Source organism: Aphelocoma coerulescens, chromosome 1A (genome assembly GCF_041296385.1).
Source record: "Aphelocoma coerulescens isolate FSJ_1873_10779 chromosome 1A, UR_Acoe_1.0, whole genome shotgun sequence".
NCBI classification, from domain to species: domain Eukaryota; kingdom Metazoa; phylum Chordata; class Aves; order Passeriformes; family Corvidae; genus Aphelocoma; species Aphelocoma coerulescens.
In genome coordinates this window covers 21929056-21947557 of record NC_091014.1, presented here as the reverse complement: position 1 = coordinate 21947557, position 18502 = coordinate 21929056, and the positions used below count along the sequence as shown (strand labels likewise).

General features: G+C 36.0%; 1 protein-coding gene across 1 annotated transcript in view; it reads right to left on the bottom strand.

Moving 5' to 3' along the window:
* Positions 1 to 279: 279 nt before the first annotated feature.
* GRM8 (glutamate metabotropic receptor 8) overlaps positions 280 to 18502 on the bottom strand; it is a 313145-nt gene continuing 294922 nt past the window's right edge. Inside the window, exons 9-10 of the mRNA XM_068996167.1 lie at positions 5431 to 5677; positions 280 to 417 (exon numbers count right to left, since the gene is read on the bottom strand). Coding sequence (XP_068852268.1) covers positions 368 to 417; positions 5431 to 5677 — 297 coding nt within the window. The 3' untranslated portion in view covers positions 280 to 367. The remainder of the gene's footprint in view (positions 418 to 5430; positions 5678 to 18502) is intronic.

The window sequence follows — 18502 nt, the reverse complement described above, 5'->3', positions numbered from 1 at the left end:
ATGTAGGACAGGAAAGGAAATTGTCACAATCACAAAAAAGTACTTACAAATATAACATCAGACATGATTTATTTCAACAGCATTTTTTTTTTTTCACAAGCTAACATTTGTTTTCCTTTTGTGATTTGCTTCCTTTTGTGAGTGAACAGTTCAGAAGCTTGACACTCTGTCTCTATGTTATAAAACTGGACTTTTCCTTCCCCTGTCTCTTTTTGCCTTTTGCTCTTGTTTAATCCTTGTTCTTTAGGAGACTGACTATCGATTTGAATGTAGTCTACTGATATTTTCAAGACTGAATTCTGGTGGTGGTAAAGTCTATGTTTGCAAGATCCAGTCCTGCAGATCTTCCAGTGAATTTCATCCCTGCTCAGTTTGCCTGATTGCTGTAACTGACATAAGTTGTCTTGGTAGAGGAGGCTGTAAATCAAAAAAACCAAAAACAAACAACAACAAAAAAAAACAAAGTTCAGGATTTTTAGACTCAAGGGAGGAGGAAAAAAACCCATATTTAGCATTTGAACTCAAACAGTGCCCTACTATATTTCCAAACAATATGGTCCATGTTCATGGAATAAAGAATGTTTAAGGATGTATATAAGCAGTGAGTAAACTGGATCCCAAGTTCTGGGTTCTTCGTGACCACTTATTTTGTTTATGACTAGGGAAAGCAGAGGTCAATAGAAGGGAACAATGATGAGTGGTTTCAGCATACCCACAACAGAATTTCAACATCTGGTATTATTTTGTCTGAATTCGATATAAACATTTTTTAGTTTAGAGATTGGATTTTTCTTTCTCTTCTACTTGTTGAAGACAACTTTTCAGCTAGTGTTGGTTTGTCCATCTAGAAGGAGACTTATGCTCCTTGAAAGGAACAAAGCCTAACACAGGAAACATTTCTCCAAATTACAGAAAAGGAGTAGATAGTCCCTACAGAACATATTATCTGGAGAAAATTATGGTTTCCTTATGTTGATGGCCAGCTGATCATATTTCCTTTTGATCAAAGCTGACACTCCTTGTTCAGAATGAGACAATATGCTGAGAGAATTAAACAGCTCTACTATTACAAAAGTGAACAACTATGAATCTTTTATGAAAGTTTGTTTCAGGTTCTAGCCCTTACACCTTTGCTATTAAAAAAATATAAAAAATATGCTATAAAAATATGACTCAAGTCACATCACTCAAGGTTAATGTAATGGTTGGAGGAGGGAAGTGGTGACATCCGGTCTCGTAGTTAGTTCTCTAATTTTAAATCATTTGGGTACATGGAAAATCAGACTGCTGAGGGACTGAATATCTTTTTTTCTCTATAACAAGGTCTATGTTACAATGCACAAAGAGGAATTTGACTTTCTAAATATGTTTTATATTCCATCTGCTACAGATATGTTCTGCTTATGATAGCGAAGATTGCAGTTGGCAAGATGAAAATAACAGGATAGCAAAAATGTTGCCTGGTCTATAGATTCAAATTTTCTATTTCCATACCTTTCTTCAATTTCTTTCTTTTTTATATATAGAGTCTGGTGAGAACTGCTGAGATAGATAGGAAAAGCATTCTTCATGCTAACTCCTAAATTCAGCCCAACAATCTGATGATTTGTGAAGAACAGACTACAGAAACTGAGAAATGACAGTTTCTCTCCTCTGTATCAAAGATTAAACTAAATAAAGGATCACTAAAACTGATGCAAATAGTGGTTAGCATAAATAACTAAGTTTACTTCTTGATTTTTTGTCATGTTTTAGATTGTCTGAGCAATTTGAATCTAATACTGCATTTGCCATTTTTTAAAGACACAACAGAACCAGACCAGTTTAATTCATCTATTACTGTAATCTTTTCCCCTAAGAATGTATATATAAGAACGAATAATCAAAAGAAAGCTGAAAAATGTAATATTTCTTACTTTCATTCGCACAGGTAGCTCCAGCACCTCATGTCTGGAAAAAGCTAATTCATGAAAGGACTGCTATTGGCTCACAAAGCAAGTCTTTCTCATAGTTGATTACAACATTTGAGCACCAACATGAAATAGTTTTATTTGCATGTATTGGGACACTTGAAGCAAATATAGCCTCATTTACATCTTTCAGATCTTTCAGATGGCATGTACTGCTCCTGTCTGAACTCTCTCATGCTCCCACAGCTGGATTTCTGAGAGGATTCTATTTTTTCTTTTGCCCTGCTAAGTTCCTGCACAAAATAATGCAGGACTGATGAAATGGCACCAAGTTCTTCAACCATAGAAGGATTTTTTTCAGAGCTAATAAATAACAGATAAATGCACATCTGCAAACTCTGCACATTTCAGAACAAAAGGACAGAAAGATCAGAGCCATTTTTTTCCCCTTTCCTTGAAAGTAGGGTCAGATACATGATCAGGTTAAGTTAGCTTACCACATTATCCTGTATGAGCTGAGTTCTGTGATAACTTTACATTTGCATGTTTTTAGCCCACAGCAATGTAACATAATCAGATTTATCACAACTCAGTAATCTGAATAATGTGAGGATGTTTGCAAGAAGCTCAAAATACAAAAATAATAGTTACTACACCTCAGCTGATATAGAGTTATTTGTTAAATTGCTGTAACTTTGTTGGGTATCTGAGAATTAAACAGTTTTGATAGGATTAATCTAGAGCTGTCAACAAACAAAAATTACCTAGTTGAGTTCTGAGTGTTGTTACTTTAAAAAATGATAGCACAGGAATTTAATGAAGGCAGTAGTTTGAAATGCATTAAAACTAATCTCATCTCCAAACAATGTTTGGGTCTTTTTACTTGATAAATATTGCATATGTCTTTATAGTTATGTGGAATAAGTCTAGAGTTCATGTTTGGGGATCTGAAAGCTTCAGCAGCTGGTGTCCTTCTCTTTAAGACTGTTAGCATTTCACAATAATAACATGAACCACATTTGGCAAGCCGAGATGGCCAGAAAAAGTAACGGGCTTGGCTCAAAATATTTCTGGAAATGAACATTTTTACAGCTGCAGTCATTACTTTGCTGTTGGAATGAAACAAAAAGAAAAAGAAGAAAATAAAGAGAATCTAAAGCAATTTATAATCATTATTATGATCTGACCCATATTCATTTAATGTACTTGTCATTGCCTTCTGCAACTGCACCTGAACAGGTTTTTTCCTGTTTCCCAGAAACAATTTGTTTTCCACTGAATATGGACCTACTTCCACAAATAAACCCATGAACACAGGCATGTGGAAGACAACATAGAATAACGTGTTACATGGAACAGGACAAACTAGATGGAGCAGAGCTGCCTCTGGGCGGGAAGTAAAAGGGATTACATGCCTACCTCATCCTATTTCTCACCTAGTTATGAGCATTGCTGTCATTAGTAATATTTGTGCTTGGTAAATGGGAGGCAACACTCACTGCCACTTCTGGTACACTAGGAGTAGACTGATATTTTGCAGTCAGTTTCATATACTGTCACTGAAAAGAAAGATCTACCTCACGTGGAGTCAGCGCAAGAAAAAATTTTGTGGTGTCAAGAAGTTGTTACTAGTGACCTAGTGAAAAGGACGTATGCTGCATTGTGCACTTATAATTCACAGGAACCTTCAAAAGTTTTGACAATAACTATTTCAGGGAAGAGAGAAACCCATCTTGAGGTCTAGAACTCAATTACATAGGAAGAGCTTTCTGGAGTGCAAATGACTCGGACTGAATTTTTGCCTATGAAGCATTATGATGGATGAAAGCCTAGTCATATAGTCCTAGTGAGCTCAAAATTATATAGATGTGTTACTGTTAAAATCATGTTTAGAGCACAGTAAATAAGCATTACCCTGCATACACACACTACTGGAGAAGCAGACTGGTTTCCAGTAGCATCTGTTTCTATGAATTATGCATAATCATAGCTTAAGGAATACCAATCACAGCATTTCTTAGTTAGGCACAGTAGATAAACTGATCAGATACCCAAGACTTTATTAACACTCTTTCTCACCCTACTGTGAAAACCCTCCTTTATCCTCTCCTCAGAAGTTTGTCATTTTGCACACTCAGCAAAATCCACCTCTCTTTTCCTTCTCGTTTGGAGACTTCTGAAGACTTGCAAAATTATTGAGTCTTTCATATTTCTATTCTGTTATTCGATCCAAAAAGAATTTCTATGCCTTTCTTGTTTGTCCTTTGTTACATGTCATAATCTGAAGCTGTATAAACCCATAGTTCACTCTAGCAGTTTTACACATTTTGAAGGGTCATGAGTTTTTCCAGTGAAACAGTTTGTACTCAGTATCTTCCATGCATCAGCAACTATAGTATGGTAAACTTATGGGCTACTTTTAAATAGTCTTCAATCTATCTTGCAAACTCTGATAGAGTTCAGTGGGGGTTGCATTTTTCAGAAGTAAGTACAATATTTTAATGCAAACTTGCTACTGCCTCGTTTCAGTGTGCTTAAACAAAATAGTACTATTTAATCACCTATCACTATCATCAAAAAGTAATAAAAATTAAAAATAAACCATGCCGTTTGCAGTAAAATGACTGAGAAACTTAGCTGTTACAGCTGCTGCCCCTCTAATGTGACATCTAACTTCTCAACAGAAAACAATTCTCCATTGCTAAGCACTGGGGTAAGGTTAATGTCTCTGCTCGTATTTTATTATTATTGTTATTACGAAGTCCAGTTGATAAGATGATATGTTATGTGGTGGAATGGAAGCTGTAACCTCTGTTGTCTTCTATACCAGAGCAACTTAGAAATGTAGCAAGATTCAAGAACTTTCCTGACATGGGAAAGAATTTTTTTCCCACTACAAACCTACGATATATCAGAACATGTAATGATTAAGCTTCATATGAATTATCACAATATTGTACCAAGATGAGTAAGACCACAACAAAAACCTGGATGGCAAGCGTTATTCTGGGAAGTGTTAGTCATGAGTTGTGATAAAAGAACAATCCAACAAATTAAAGTAAAAAGATAAAAACCATTCTTTTCACTTCCTTATCTGACTTCAAAATAAAAACAATGTTAGCTGTTTTCATTATAGTTTTTTTCAACAGCCTTTGAGTTTTGAATATACAATGATGACCATAAATACACCTCATGAACTGTCAGGACATACCACTGGCACAGCAATGTACAACACATCAAAATAGCACTAGCTAAAACAAATAATTTTTAAAAGATGTGGCTTTTCAAAATCTGCTTGTGCTTTTTTTTTTTTTTCCTACTAGCCTCCTGTGAAAATCAATTTCTTGGAAACAACTCTAGACATTCCTGAATTCAGCAGTACATGTCTGACACATCTCTGGATTCATGCAGAACAAGCAACAAAAATAATTAAGTTTTTTATTAAAAGAAAGTGCATTCTTGTGAACGTACATCTATTAAGATGTGCTGCCACTCTTGACCAAGTCTACAGATGACTTACTGTTGGTTTCAAGACTTTCACAGAGTTCAGTCTTGACTTCGCCATTTGGTCTGTCGTTTCCTTTTTGTGTCAGTTTGCTTTGCATTGTAGCAGCTGTCACTACAGCCTTGAAGCTCCGCTTCCGTTTTTGAACATTCTGCTCTGGATGAAAAATGATAATATAAACCTTGGGCATGTAGAGCATGCCCAGAGACACAGAAGCACTTAAACTCATGGAGATAGTAAGTGTTGTTGTCTGGATGTACATCTGGGGAAGGAAAGAAACAACAACATAAAAATCATTGTTATATTGATTTAATATAAGAAGGAAAACAAAGAAATTATCTTAAAAGTACTATCTGGAAAGGGAACATACATCAAAAGAACCCTTGGATTTGGTTGCTTTTAATTATAGCTAAGTATGGCTGTTTCCTGTTGGGTTTATAACCTTAAGAGTAGGCAGTTGAAACAACTCAATATGCATGAAATTTCATTCTCATAAAAGTAACAAAGATGCTACAGAAAACACATTTTTAGAAAAAAAACAGTATGTCTGGACAAGAAAATAGGAACAATAGAGTTACCCTTGTGTCATCTATTTTAACAGACAGAAGCCTCTACACCAATATGCCACATGGTGATTCAACAGTGTGCAGCATGGCTCAACTGACAGCAGCATAATGAAGAATCTAATGAAATCTTTTATATAGTCTGTGAGTTTCAAGCTGGAAAAAAAAAGTTTTCCATAGTGATGCTTGAATATTCCTGTGTGTTGGAGGATTGTTTTTTTGTTTGTTTTTTTGTTTGTTTTCCATCCTACTTTTGAATTCTAATCGCAATTCTCCATTGGCACACCATAAAGTTATTAATATGTCATGGTCCTAACTAAGAAATCAGAAAACCATGAAATTACCTCACAGAAGACATCAGTTCCCCATAGATACAAAGGAAAAATCTGGCATTTCAGAGAAAGTCTGTCTATTTTTTGTTATCACCTACAAAAAGAAGGGAACTCTGGTCTTCCATAATACCATAAAAGACAATTACAATGATCACTCCATAAGAACAGCAGACCAAAGTTTCTATTTGAAGAAGTATTCAGCTAGTATATTAGCAATACCAATTGTAGTTCTGCTCAACATTTATTTTTTCTTAGGAAATTATTTTTTATTAGCCATATTATGAACAAAAAATTACAGTTCTGTGTTAAAGTAGGAAATATCTCAGTAATCCTTGTTATAATGAAAAAGATACTGAAGTAAAACATCCTCAGTGCCTTGGCAGACGATTCAGTGACATTATTGTCAGGCATGATTTTAAGCACGGGCCAACACCATCACATTAACCTGAAGATAAGATGGTAAGTCTGTCTGCAATGTCAGCTTCAGATCATCATTTTTTTTGAAGTGCCCTTGGGTGACTTGGCCCTTGGCAGAAAAGTAGAGATATAATACACTGTTGTGCACTATTATAGTTGAACATTTTTAATGTCTTTCAGCCTACAAAGTTTTTCCATTAGATACTTTCTCCTTAGAGATCACAAATAAACTGTGCTCTCTCACTTAAAGCAATCTTAGGTAAGAAAAAAAACGCGTTCTCAACCACCTAATAAAGTAACTGTATAAATGTACAGAAATACGAATACTATGCCAAATACTACATAGAAGGAAGGATACTCCAATCTACTCTTCAAGAAAACACTAACAATTCTTCAAAATCTGTAAAGACTTCAACCAGCTTTCAGGGACAGCACCAGACTGAAAAGACAATCAGGACTGTCTTTCTGTTGTACTGAGGAAAGTTATAGGAGCAACACCTTCCTTCATTTCAATCATACATCAATTCAATACTTGAGGAAATAATATACTCTTTTCTCACACCAGTGAAATAATTCCATTCCTTTCAATCTCCAAAATGACAGTGGTGTGCCTGAAAGCAGAGCTATATTGTGCATGAACATTTCTAATGAAAACATTACATGGTCAAATTAATAAACAGTTTTTTCCAGACTTCTGTGGGAGGACCTCTGTGCAGATGCATGTTCACGTGCAGACAGCACCAACACATCTGTTTCTCCCTGAACCAAATTGCCTGATCTCCAAACAAACTGCTACAGCAGTGGCTTTTAGGGTTAAGCATTGCTCTATGGAGCATCCAAAAGCAATATTTTGGTTCCTAAGGATGAATATATTTCCTAATGGGATTTTCAAAACTGAAATCATTGCAAGCAATACATTTAAAAAACTATATTGTGTATGAAAGTTCCATTAAACACAAAAATCCTTTTTGAAGTCTTACCATTTTTCAAAATCCAAGTCATAGCAGTTAAGTGCCTACCTAAGCCTCACCCATGCATTCTGTAACAATGCCTGGCATTTAAATATGTTTCGGACTTTTTATTTCTTATCAACTACACAAGTTCTAAGACTTTCTCTCCTGGTTCAGTGTAAGAGTGGCATGATAAAAAGGATAAAGCTCTGAATCTTATAGGATAAAATACATGCATTAATTTAATAGTAACATTAACAAATCTATACATTATAGTAGATCTCAATGATCCTTTTTTGCAATAAGAGGTGCCACAGTGCCAAGATCTTATAAATACTAAGGAGATTTCTCTTAGTATATCAACATCAGCTTGAAGGTTTGCAATCAACTAATCTTCATAAGCGAAACAACTCTAAATCTCATCATACACTGAAATAATAAGAGCCCATGGATTTCAACACAGGTATTTTTCATTAGATATGTCATTACATCTAATCTATTTTCTGTGGATTTAATTAATGACCAGCACAACAGCCTATTTTGAAAAATCCAAATCACAGTTAGTTTCATGTTGCCGATTACAGTTCATATGCAATGGGGTTTATTTCTAATGATTGCTCTGTTTCTGAACCATCACTGTAATTATTGAAATATTAACACTAGGGTGAGCTGAGAGTTTTCTGACAGAACAGTTTTCAAATAGTGAATCTAGTCTTTAAAGGGCTTCAGACTCTGGAATCTTGTTTTTCTTGGATCACCCTTACGACTTACTCTTTAATGAAGCCAATTAGAAAGAAGGACTTAAAGACACTTACGAGACCTTGAGAGAAAGGCTTTGAACATATATTAATGTACACATTGTGTGTGCGCGTACCTCAGTCTGACTTCATAGGCTAATGCAATCGCATACTCAGCTGGATGCTGAGTTGTCCATGACAGTCTAATTCCTTTTCCTACTGTAATCATAGAATAGTTAGGGTTGGAAGTGACTTTTAAAGGTCCTCTAGTTCAGCCCCCCTGCAGTAAGCAGGGATATCTTCAACTAGATCAGGTTACTAAGAGCACCAGACAACCTGACCTTGAATGTTTCCAGGCATGGGGCATGTACCACATCTCTGGTTAAACTGTTCCAGTGCTCACCATAAAAAAATCCTTAATACTAGTCTGAATCAACCTTCTTTTAGTTTAAAACCATTACCCCTTGTCCTATCGCAACAACCTCTACTACTTTTTTAAGTGGTCATTTGCAGGCTGAGAGTCTGTTCACAGGACAGGAACATCTCTTGCATTTAATTTTTCCTGTCTTTGGAATCCCCATTCTTGCAGCCCAATGAAGCCCAAGTCTAGCAAACAGGATACCACACACTTGGTTTGACTTTTGTCTGACTTTTACCTTGTTTTATTCCTGACAAGGGGACAATGATGTTTTATGGCTGTGCATTCTGGGTACTTTTATTATTCTGGGAACATAACTACCTGTAACTTTTACAGAATTAGCTGCTCTAAAAATCAAGGAGCAACAAAAGTAGTTCAGTTTAATAAGATATGAGGTCTGAATAATTTTTCATGTGTTTCACAGTGGTAGCTCACTCGAAGTTAGAGGAGAATAAAGGTCCCTTTTTTACTATGATTCATAGTTACACAGAAATGAATTTCAGCACTCCTCACACTAAAATCCCTTCTGAACTACAAACTTTTTGTCCAATAATGCCTTTCATAAATGTAACAAAGACTGCTATATCTATTCTCCTTGTTCTTGACAGCCAGAGGATATGTCAGAAAACGAAAATCATGGTAGCACAAGAAAAAAAACCCTTTAAACTACATGAAAACTTGAGGTCTAAATAACTTTCTGTCTCCATCCTTCACCTCAGCCCCACCCCAGAACTGATACAAGACTTCTTATGCACAATTTTAACCTCCACAATCGACAAAAGATTCCTCACAGTAGATAGTCTCTCATATGAAAGATTTAGATCCCCACTCAGACACATGATCTCTCTATCCCACAGGTGACCTGGACCCTTTCCTCATCAGAAGGATCCTACAAGTTTGGTAATAGAGCCTTCAGATTATCCTAACTCAGCAGCTAAAATGCATAATGGCCATTGATTCTAGGACTATGTATCTCATATCTTTCTACTTTGAAACTTAAAATATTACATAGGAAAGACTGGGCCAATGAAACACACTATTTTAGTAAAACCAGCTACTCTGATGAGTTCTTGAGTTTGAAAGTAATTAAACTGAATTGCCTTCTTGGTAACCTGAAAAATTTCTATGCATCAAAGCAAGTGTGTGCACTGAATTGTCCCAGTGCAGGCAGCTGAATGACTGCCTCTCAGCTAGGCTTTCCTGCTTGGAAATAAAATATCCCCCAAGTCCCCAGTAGTGTCTCATCAGTTTGGTGCTTGCTGAGGCTTAGTTCAACACAAAGCAACTACTTTCACTAAGGGAAAAAAATCATGGTAATGTCACAACCTTGTCCAGATTGCTTCCTTGTTTTGAGTCCTCCCCTACTTTTACATGTAAGATAATATTCAGGGTCTCTCCAGAATTGTTGATTTGCTCATGCTATTTATTTTTCTCTTCTACTCAGTTTTAATAAGTCAAATACAGTCAAACAGACTCTTACCCAGTCTGTTCCCTAATCTGGTTTTAATAGTATATCCTTGAAAGGCGGAACATATGGCTATTGTGATGCCTTGAGTAAATTGAATCTGTTTTCCACTTTGGCACAAGTTCTCTAATTCCTGGTAGTTGTAAGAACACAGATGAAAAAGTCCAGCAGTGAGTGAAGTGGTAAACCACAGAGGGAAGTCTTGGTACATCTCAGACTATGAGTGTGCCTAGCATAGATTCAACTCAGCTACTTGCAGTCCAAAGAGAAGTGGATGCTTGAAGAGACACAGCTGGTCTAATGACTTTCAGTGGCTAATTCTATACAATTTGCCCTTTAGAGGCCTCTTTCTCCACAGGATAGAGCAACAGCCTTAGTATCAAACACTGGAGTTTGAACCATCCTGCTGAGACAGATAAATACAGGCACTCTTGAATATGTCCCACATCACTAGTAACAGAGCAGAAGATTGAAATATGATTTAATTTTTCCTTTATCCTTGTTATCAAATTCTTTATGTCTCTTACGTGAATCTTCTCAGCTGCTTCAGGCACTTTCATATTTTAAGGCCAGAACCACAGCAAGCTTCATTTCCCAGTAGTTTTTTTTGATCTTATTCCCTCCTTCCACTCTTCCCTTCATTCTCAGCTGCTAGAAGCCTTTACCAGATCACTTCTGTCTAGGAGATAAATGATACATCATAAAATGAAGATACATATCACCTATCTACAGGCATCCCTCATATTGGGAAAGACAGCAAAATGTGCCTTCTTTCTTTGTGGTGGAGACAACATGAGTCTTTTTATTCCCAGGAAAACACTGAAAGCATTCATAGCCATCTTCCCTGTGCTGCAGAACATAGAAGGTTTAGGAAAAAGACAGTCCTTTTCTTCTTTTAAAGTAATGAACATGCCATACACTACAATTAATTTTGTGTGTGCTGCTGCTTGCTGAAGAGTTGACTGGCTGACAAAAATTGTTTCACAGTCTTGTTCACAGATTAGAAAGAAACACCATGGAATGGATTCCACACCAAAGTAACAAGAAAAACACTAGATACAGGTAAATAGATATGAAATACATTTGAAACCAGGAGAATGTAAACAGGGAGGTAACAATGCTGGCAAGGTGCCAATAATTGACCAAAGGATTCATGCTTCTCTGCAGAACCCCATAAGCTGACACCTACAGGTTTTTATTGCTTTCAGTGCAAAACACACTTTTCTATCTTGACCCGTGGGAAGAAAATTTTTTGAAGGAAAACAGGTACAAGTCAGTCATTGTTTAGCTCATATAACAAGCTTATTTTCCAGGTATAAGATAAACCTCACTGTATGAGTCTTCTTCAAACATTTGTTCAGTTAGAAAATGTGGGAAGCTACATTACTTATATATTTTTAGCCTTTAAAAAACATTTCTTACCAAACTAGAAATTAAAACGAGGCTTAAAGAAGAAATGTGAAAGCCTTCTCACAAACATGAAAGTACAACATTCATTAGATTATTATCTCAAGAAGTAAATGTAGGCTATGATTCTTCACACAGCAGAAGAAAACAAGTGCTGAAAAAACATATAATCTTTATTTTTATTCTTAAATTTCTGCTGCTTTCAGAAAGTTATGAGAAAGGAAAGCTCTAATAACAGATTTCAAATTAAATGTGTTCCACATTTAAAAAGTATGAAGTCTCATTAAAGCTTGGATGTGAGAGAAGCTATAAAAGCTTGGAGGAGTCTTAGTGGAACATATATATATGTGCACTTCAGAAACTGAATTATGGTGACTAGTTCACTTCAGATTTTCCACTTAAGTCTAATTTTGACCTTACCTGCAATATTTATAAGTATTCCCTTTCTACCCATAAATTATTTTATTCAAAGAAAGGAATTGCCTTAGTAGGTCTTTTTTTATCATTGCATTTATTATTTTAAGGTAAATAGATACAGAGAACTTAGAGACGAGAACTGCAAAGTTTGCATTGCATAGCCTTCCCTCCAAAGTTTTATTCCACCTCAGGTCTAAAGCTAATCTTAGTTCACTCAAACATTTCCCAGTGATTTCTCAGTACCTGATTTTAGCACAAAACTAGACTAGGACAGTTTTATCCCAAACAAAGGGGAGGGGAGAGGAGGGAAGAGTTCAAGGAGATTTTATTGTGGCCTTTCAATATATAAAAGTGGGGGGGGTGGTGGGGGGGGTGGGTAAGAGAGACACAGAGAGACTTTTTACCAAGGCCTGTAGTGACAGGACAAGGGAAATAGTATTACCCTGAAAGAAGGTAGATTTAGACTGAAGATAAGGAAGAAATTTTTTGCAGTGAGGGTGAGACACTGGCACAGGTTGCCCAAAAAAGTCGTAACTGTCCTATCCCTGGAAGTGTTCCAAGACCAGGCTGGATGGGGGCCCTGAGCAACCTGGCCTAGTGAAATGTCTCCTTGCCCATGGCAGGGGGGTTGGAACTAGATGATATTTAAAGGTCCCTTCCAACCCAAACTTTTCTATGATTCCATGATTTATAGCAACGTGGCACTTTCTTAACATGGCAGACAATAATGTCAGTTGTCATTTCTGTTGGCAAATGTAATCTCTTATCAAAACATTCTAGAAAACCAGATTTTTTGATTGGTTTAATTCCTTGTTTTTTCTTCTCTTCCCTTTGCCTGTTTCAATATGCCAGTTTCAGATGCTTTAGCTCCTCCAAAACTGCTAATTTCAAAAAGCATTCTGTTGATGTGCAACCCCTGTAGACAGTTTTACAGATAACATCACACAACATTGGCATCAGAAATTATGTTGTTTTTTGGTAAAAGCTGGAGAAGATTAGACAAACAAGTGTTGTATTATCAAACATTTTACTCACTGGAAATAAGCAACATTATTGAAGGGAAAGAAATGTTCAGCTTTACTTCATCTGCAACGTTTACTACATTTTATACTAAACTAGTAATAAACTAAAGTCTGATTCTTCACTGTGTTCCATCCTCAGGATATACATATCATGGAAAATCCTAAGTACTGCCTTGCAGACTTTCAAAGTAATTTAAAATATCAGTATGTAAATTGATTTTTTTTCCTCTCCTAAATTCTCATAATATAATTAATTTTTTCTTCTCCTATATCACACTATCATATAGCTAGCATATACCACAGCACAAAATTTATTGCAGTATTATGGTTTTTAAAGTCCATGTGAGCCATACCTTTCATTAACCTTACTACAAATAGAGCCAGTTTTCAGTAATTGACCAAAGACTTATCTCTGTTATGTCTCTTGTAATGTGCATGTCAGTCCTGATAGTCAGGAATACTGAGCTCCAAAAGGTCAAATAGAAATTTAACACTCATTTTTTGTACAGCTAAGCTAAAATACCTCCAAACACAAGTTAAAAAAAAAAAAAACAACTAAAAAAAACCAAACCAAAACAAAAAAAAAAAAAAACCAAACAAACAAACATAAAAACATATTGGAAAAAGACTGTGCTGCATGGAAAAAACTGAGGAATGAGATTAATTAAATTAATTCTTATTTATACATTAATTGAATCTTCAACATAATGTACAAGTAGGATTTTTATGGTATATTGTGTTACATTTATGATCTTCTTATTGACAAAATGCTAAGCAAAGAATTTGTCTAATTAAAATCTTAACAGCCTACTCAAAATCATAACAAATCTTATTATTAATCCAGTTACAATTATCCTAGCTTTTACTTTTCAAATTATTATTACAGGAAAATCTCATTAATAATGTAGCTAAATCTGTATATACATAAACTTTTGACTACCAGTCCCTTTTCTCCAGTGATACACACCCAGTCCCTGCTCCTCTGGTTCCTCAGGCCAACAGATTCAGCCTTCCACAAGATAAATAGAAGGAAGAGAAAATTTTGTTAAAAAGCCAGTATCCCAAGTCCTTGATGTTGATGTCTGGTATTCCTTCCTCCTTAGCCTTGGATCAGGCTGAGGTCGTATTTACACATTTTCTAACACTGTGCCCTTATTTCCTCTTTTTTAAAATGAGTTCTCCTCTAAACTATCTCCACCCATTAACTGCTTATTGATTGAAATTAAGTCCCAGTTATTTGTTACTGAGTCATTTTACAGGTTTGTTAGATCCTTACCATGTACAGTATTCAGAGACCTAAGCTGAAACAAGTTTGGCAGCACTCCCCACTGCTGGACAATTGTTACCACAGCCATCACAAGCTCAAGATATTAAAAAAAAATATTCCAAAAGCCCACACTGACAGGTCAATATAAAGCCTGCAGCCTTTTTCTATTAACAACACACCCCCCCATACATATTTATTGAGCAATAGCTGGGTACTCTATAAAGGCTTATTTCCAACTTTATTTGATAAAAAATACTCCTTTGTTATAAGATTTCCAAAGAGCCTTCAAATTACTTTCATATTACTTTCAAATACAGCAAAATTAAAACTCTCTTTTGTCAAATACATTCTATTTTGCACAACCTATCTAGATGAGATGCAGCATCATTTAGAGAATAATTTTACTTTTGCGCTTTTATCACTTTCACAAAACTTTATTTTTTCTATAAGTGGTTTATTATTAATTAGGTCTTCGGGTATCTACTTTGAATGCAGATTGAATTTAGCCTAAAGCTAAAAAACTAGCAAATGTGGCAGGTGGACTATTTAAAATAAATTCATGTCAATTCAAACATTTTCAATTATAGTCCCTTTGAAAACATGGGAGCTGCATTTCAGAACACTTTACACTCAAGGACCCAGTTGACAAGCCCAAAATTGTCACTTTCATATGCATAATCGACTAGAGATGAAAAAGGGAAAGCAAGACTGCCTTATAGTGAACTAAGGAAAGATGTTGCCAATAAAAATTAAAATATATGGTCTGAATTTAATTCAAATACCAGGATTAAAATAAGAACTAAATGTTCTGCTATAACACAAAGGTCATTGATGTTGACTGACACATTCTTATAATTAGAATATATCACTGAGTAGAAATTTTTTCTTGTCCAGGTTTGAATTACATTGAGTATTAAAATTCTGGTTTTTTTTAAATTCCAAATGCTTACTGAAGATCTATTATTTATGCTCATAATGCAGCGAAAAAGGTTAACCCTAAGTGCTGGTTTATTAGACTATTAACTACATTTAGTTTCTTTTTTTCTGAAGTCTTTTAAATATGCATAACACCTGAGCTAAAGAGATAACTGTGGTCTAGAAACCCTGTAAAACGGCCTCTAACTCTGTAATAATTAACTTGGTACTAGGTTTCATTTTAAAATGTGTTTGCTTATTATTATGCTGCTTATGTGTTGCACACATAGCTTAAGTGTCAGGGTTTAAATACCTGATAGAGACAAAAATTAAGTGAAGTACACTTGCTCAGAAGATAATTTTATTTAGCATCTTCAAGTGGGGCATAATTAAGTTACTCTGTCATAGAAAATGATGGAGGCTTAAATAAGTAACAGCTGGTTACCCCAATGGCTGTACAACTGAAGGGCAGCCTTTGGCAGGAAAAGCTGTACAAACACAATCAATACATTATGCTAATGGGAACAATGTAATGAGCAAGGAAGCAGCTAAAACAGAATGACAAAAAGAAAAACAAACAATCAAACGTGTCCCTGCAGCCCTTAGCAAGCGTTTCAATTGCAATTTGTGAACAGAAATCTTTCAACGGCTGTACTCAAGTACTAGTCTTATCTAGAAATGTTTGCTGTGTTCATTCCTTATGTTGGAATAAAGTTAATGGCAACCAGATGAATCAACTGATGGCTGCTTCAATGAATTTACACCGTATTACTCCAAGTGGTGAACTGGTCAAAACTTATAAACTTATAAAAATATTTTTCCATTAATTTTATCTCTGATATTTTAGCAAAACTAAATTAACTAAACTGTAGTATAAATTAGAGTTAAAAATCTGCACATTATAAAGCTATTTCCTCTCTGTTGCTACTAATCTCTAAAGGTCTTGCCTTGGTGTCATTCTGATTTATTTTGTCCCATAATTGATTGTGACATGTCTCCAGTACAGATTTTCTGTTAGATTTATTCACTGCAGAAGACCATTGTGAATTCTCTAATTCACTCTGGAACAGGAAAAAACACCCACTAACCTGAACTGGATTTTAGAAGCAGACACCAGGTTCCTAGCTTCAGTGCAGAGGGTAGGTATGTTGCATGCTAAATACATGTTCTGTGCTACAACTAACCCACAGCCACCCAAAGTCCACTTTGAAAAGTGGAAAAGCAAAAGACTTTCAAAATAAGTGTTTTCAAATAAGACTTTTGACTGAACCTATGTTGCACACTAAACATGATATGTTCTGTGCTACTCTGAGAAGCTTTAAATTTCCTCTTTGTTTACCTGGAGGATTCTTAAGGCAAAGCAGGATTCTATTGACTCACACAGAAATGTGCAATATGATCCTAGAGGACCATCCCTGTGCTACCTCAGGAGAGGATCTCTGGAGAGCAACAAGGTAGAGCAGTGATGACATATATGCCTTCCCCCTCTACCCCTCTGCCTTGCCCATGCAAACCATCCTTCTAACTTTTACCTTCTTTTTGCTATTTGTATGTTCAGGATTAATTGAATATAGGTTTTTTGGGTTTGGTTTTTTTTTGGTGTTTTGGGTTTTGTTTTTTGTTGGTTTTTTTTTTTTTTTGTTTGTTTGTTGTTGTTGTTTTTTTTCAACTTAACTGCAACCTTCTCTGGTGAGGTTTCAATTAGTTTATCCCAGATAATAAAACAGTGAATACAGTGTAGTTTTGCACTGTTATGATTTTATTATTGTTTATCTATTTGAACCCTCAGCAGCTACAATGTCAGTTACCTATCACAACAGGTGATACTGAATTTTTTCTAGATTCAGCATTAGAATATCTCTGATGTCATCATCCAACATTTGCTTTTCCTCTGACACTCCTACCTGTCAAGAATATTAATCCTGAAATAAAAACCCTAACATTTTAACTTTTGTGGGAGCAATGCCAGAAGATAGAAACTTATGTCTATAATGTATGCAGCAGGAAAGGTGTATAAATTGCACAGCAGAACCAACAACAAGGTGGGCTTGTGACTGATTCAGAGCTGACTCTAGTATGCCTTGGCTGCAGTATACTCAGGGACAAGATGAGTGACCCAAACATTCATGTTACTCTCACAAATGCAGTTAATTATACAGGGTGAATGTGGCAGACTGGGATGTTCAAGCATCCATCTGTTCTTGCTATGTTAACACTGTATAGAGAAGATAAGCCAGTGCATTTTCCTTTAGAGATCTGAAATACTTCCTGTACTGTCACTGTTATCATCTGCCACAAGACTAGGAGAGATTTGTTGTCAGCCTGAAAAGATATTGTCTACAAGGGCAGAGCAGACCTAGATTCAAGCAGAACGTGAAGTACAGCTACCAAGAGATTTCAGTTTCCAGCTGTTCAAATTTGAACTCTAAACTTGGGAATATGTCAGCCTGAGCCATGAGAAGCTGATGCAAAATCAACTCTTAGCTTTTTAACAGATGCAATACTCTTTGATCTTATACGATGGTGTCAGCATTACTGCTGAGAGGAAAATGGCTCATCCCTTGTGTGATATTCTCAGTGCTAAAAAGAGGTTTTGTACCAGATCAAGACCTGTTTTTTCCTGAAGCTGAAAATCCATAGAAACTTACAAAAATCCAAACCAGTTTAATTGAATAATTTAATTGCATTATTTCCAAAAAGACTTTTTTTTCATTTATAAGTATAGTTAGTTCAGGGTGGAAGGGACCTCAGGTCTCTAGTCCAACATTCTCCTCAAAGCAGGGTCAGCTGTGCAGTCAGACCTGGTCTCAGGTCTTTATCCAGCCGGGTCTTTCAAACCGCCAAGGATGAAGAGAGACTGCACAGCCTCTCTGGGAAACCTCTTGAACTTCACTGCCGTTGGAGGAAAACATTTTTCCTTTTAGCCAGACTAAATTACTTTTGTTTCAATTTACGTCCACGGATTCCTGCTCTCCTACCACCCCCACTGTGAAGAGACTTGCTCCATTCTCTCAGTGACCAAGCATAGGCACAAGGGGCTGCTGTTCAGTTTGTCCAGAGCTCTCTCTGCTCCAGGCTGAACAAGCCCAGTTAATCAGTCTCTCCTCACAGAGCAAGCACTCCAGTCACCAACAGTCATGATGGTCCTTGTGCTGAACTTCCTCTAGTCGACTGCTG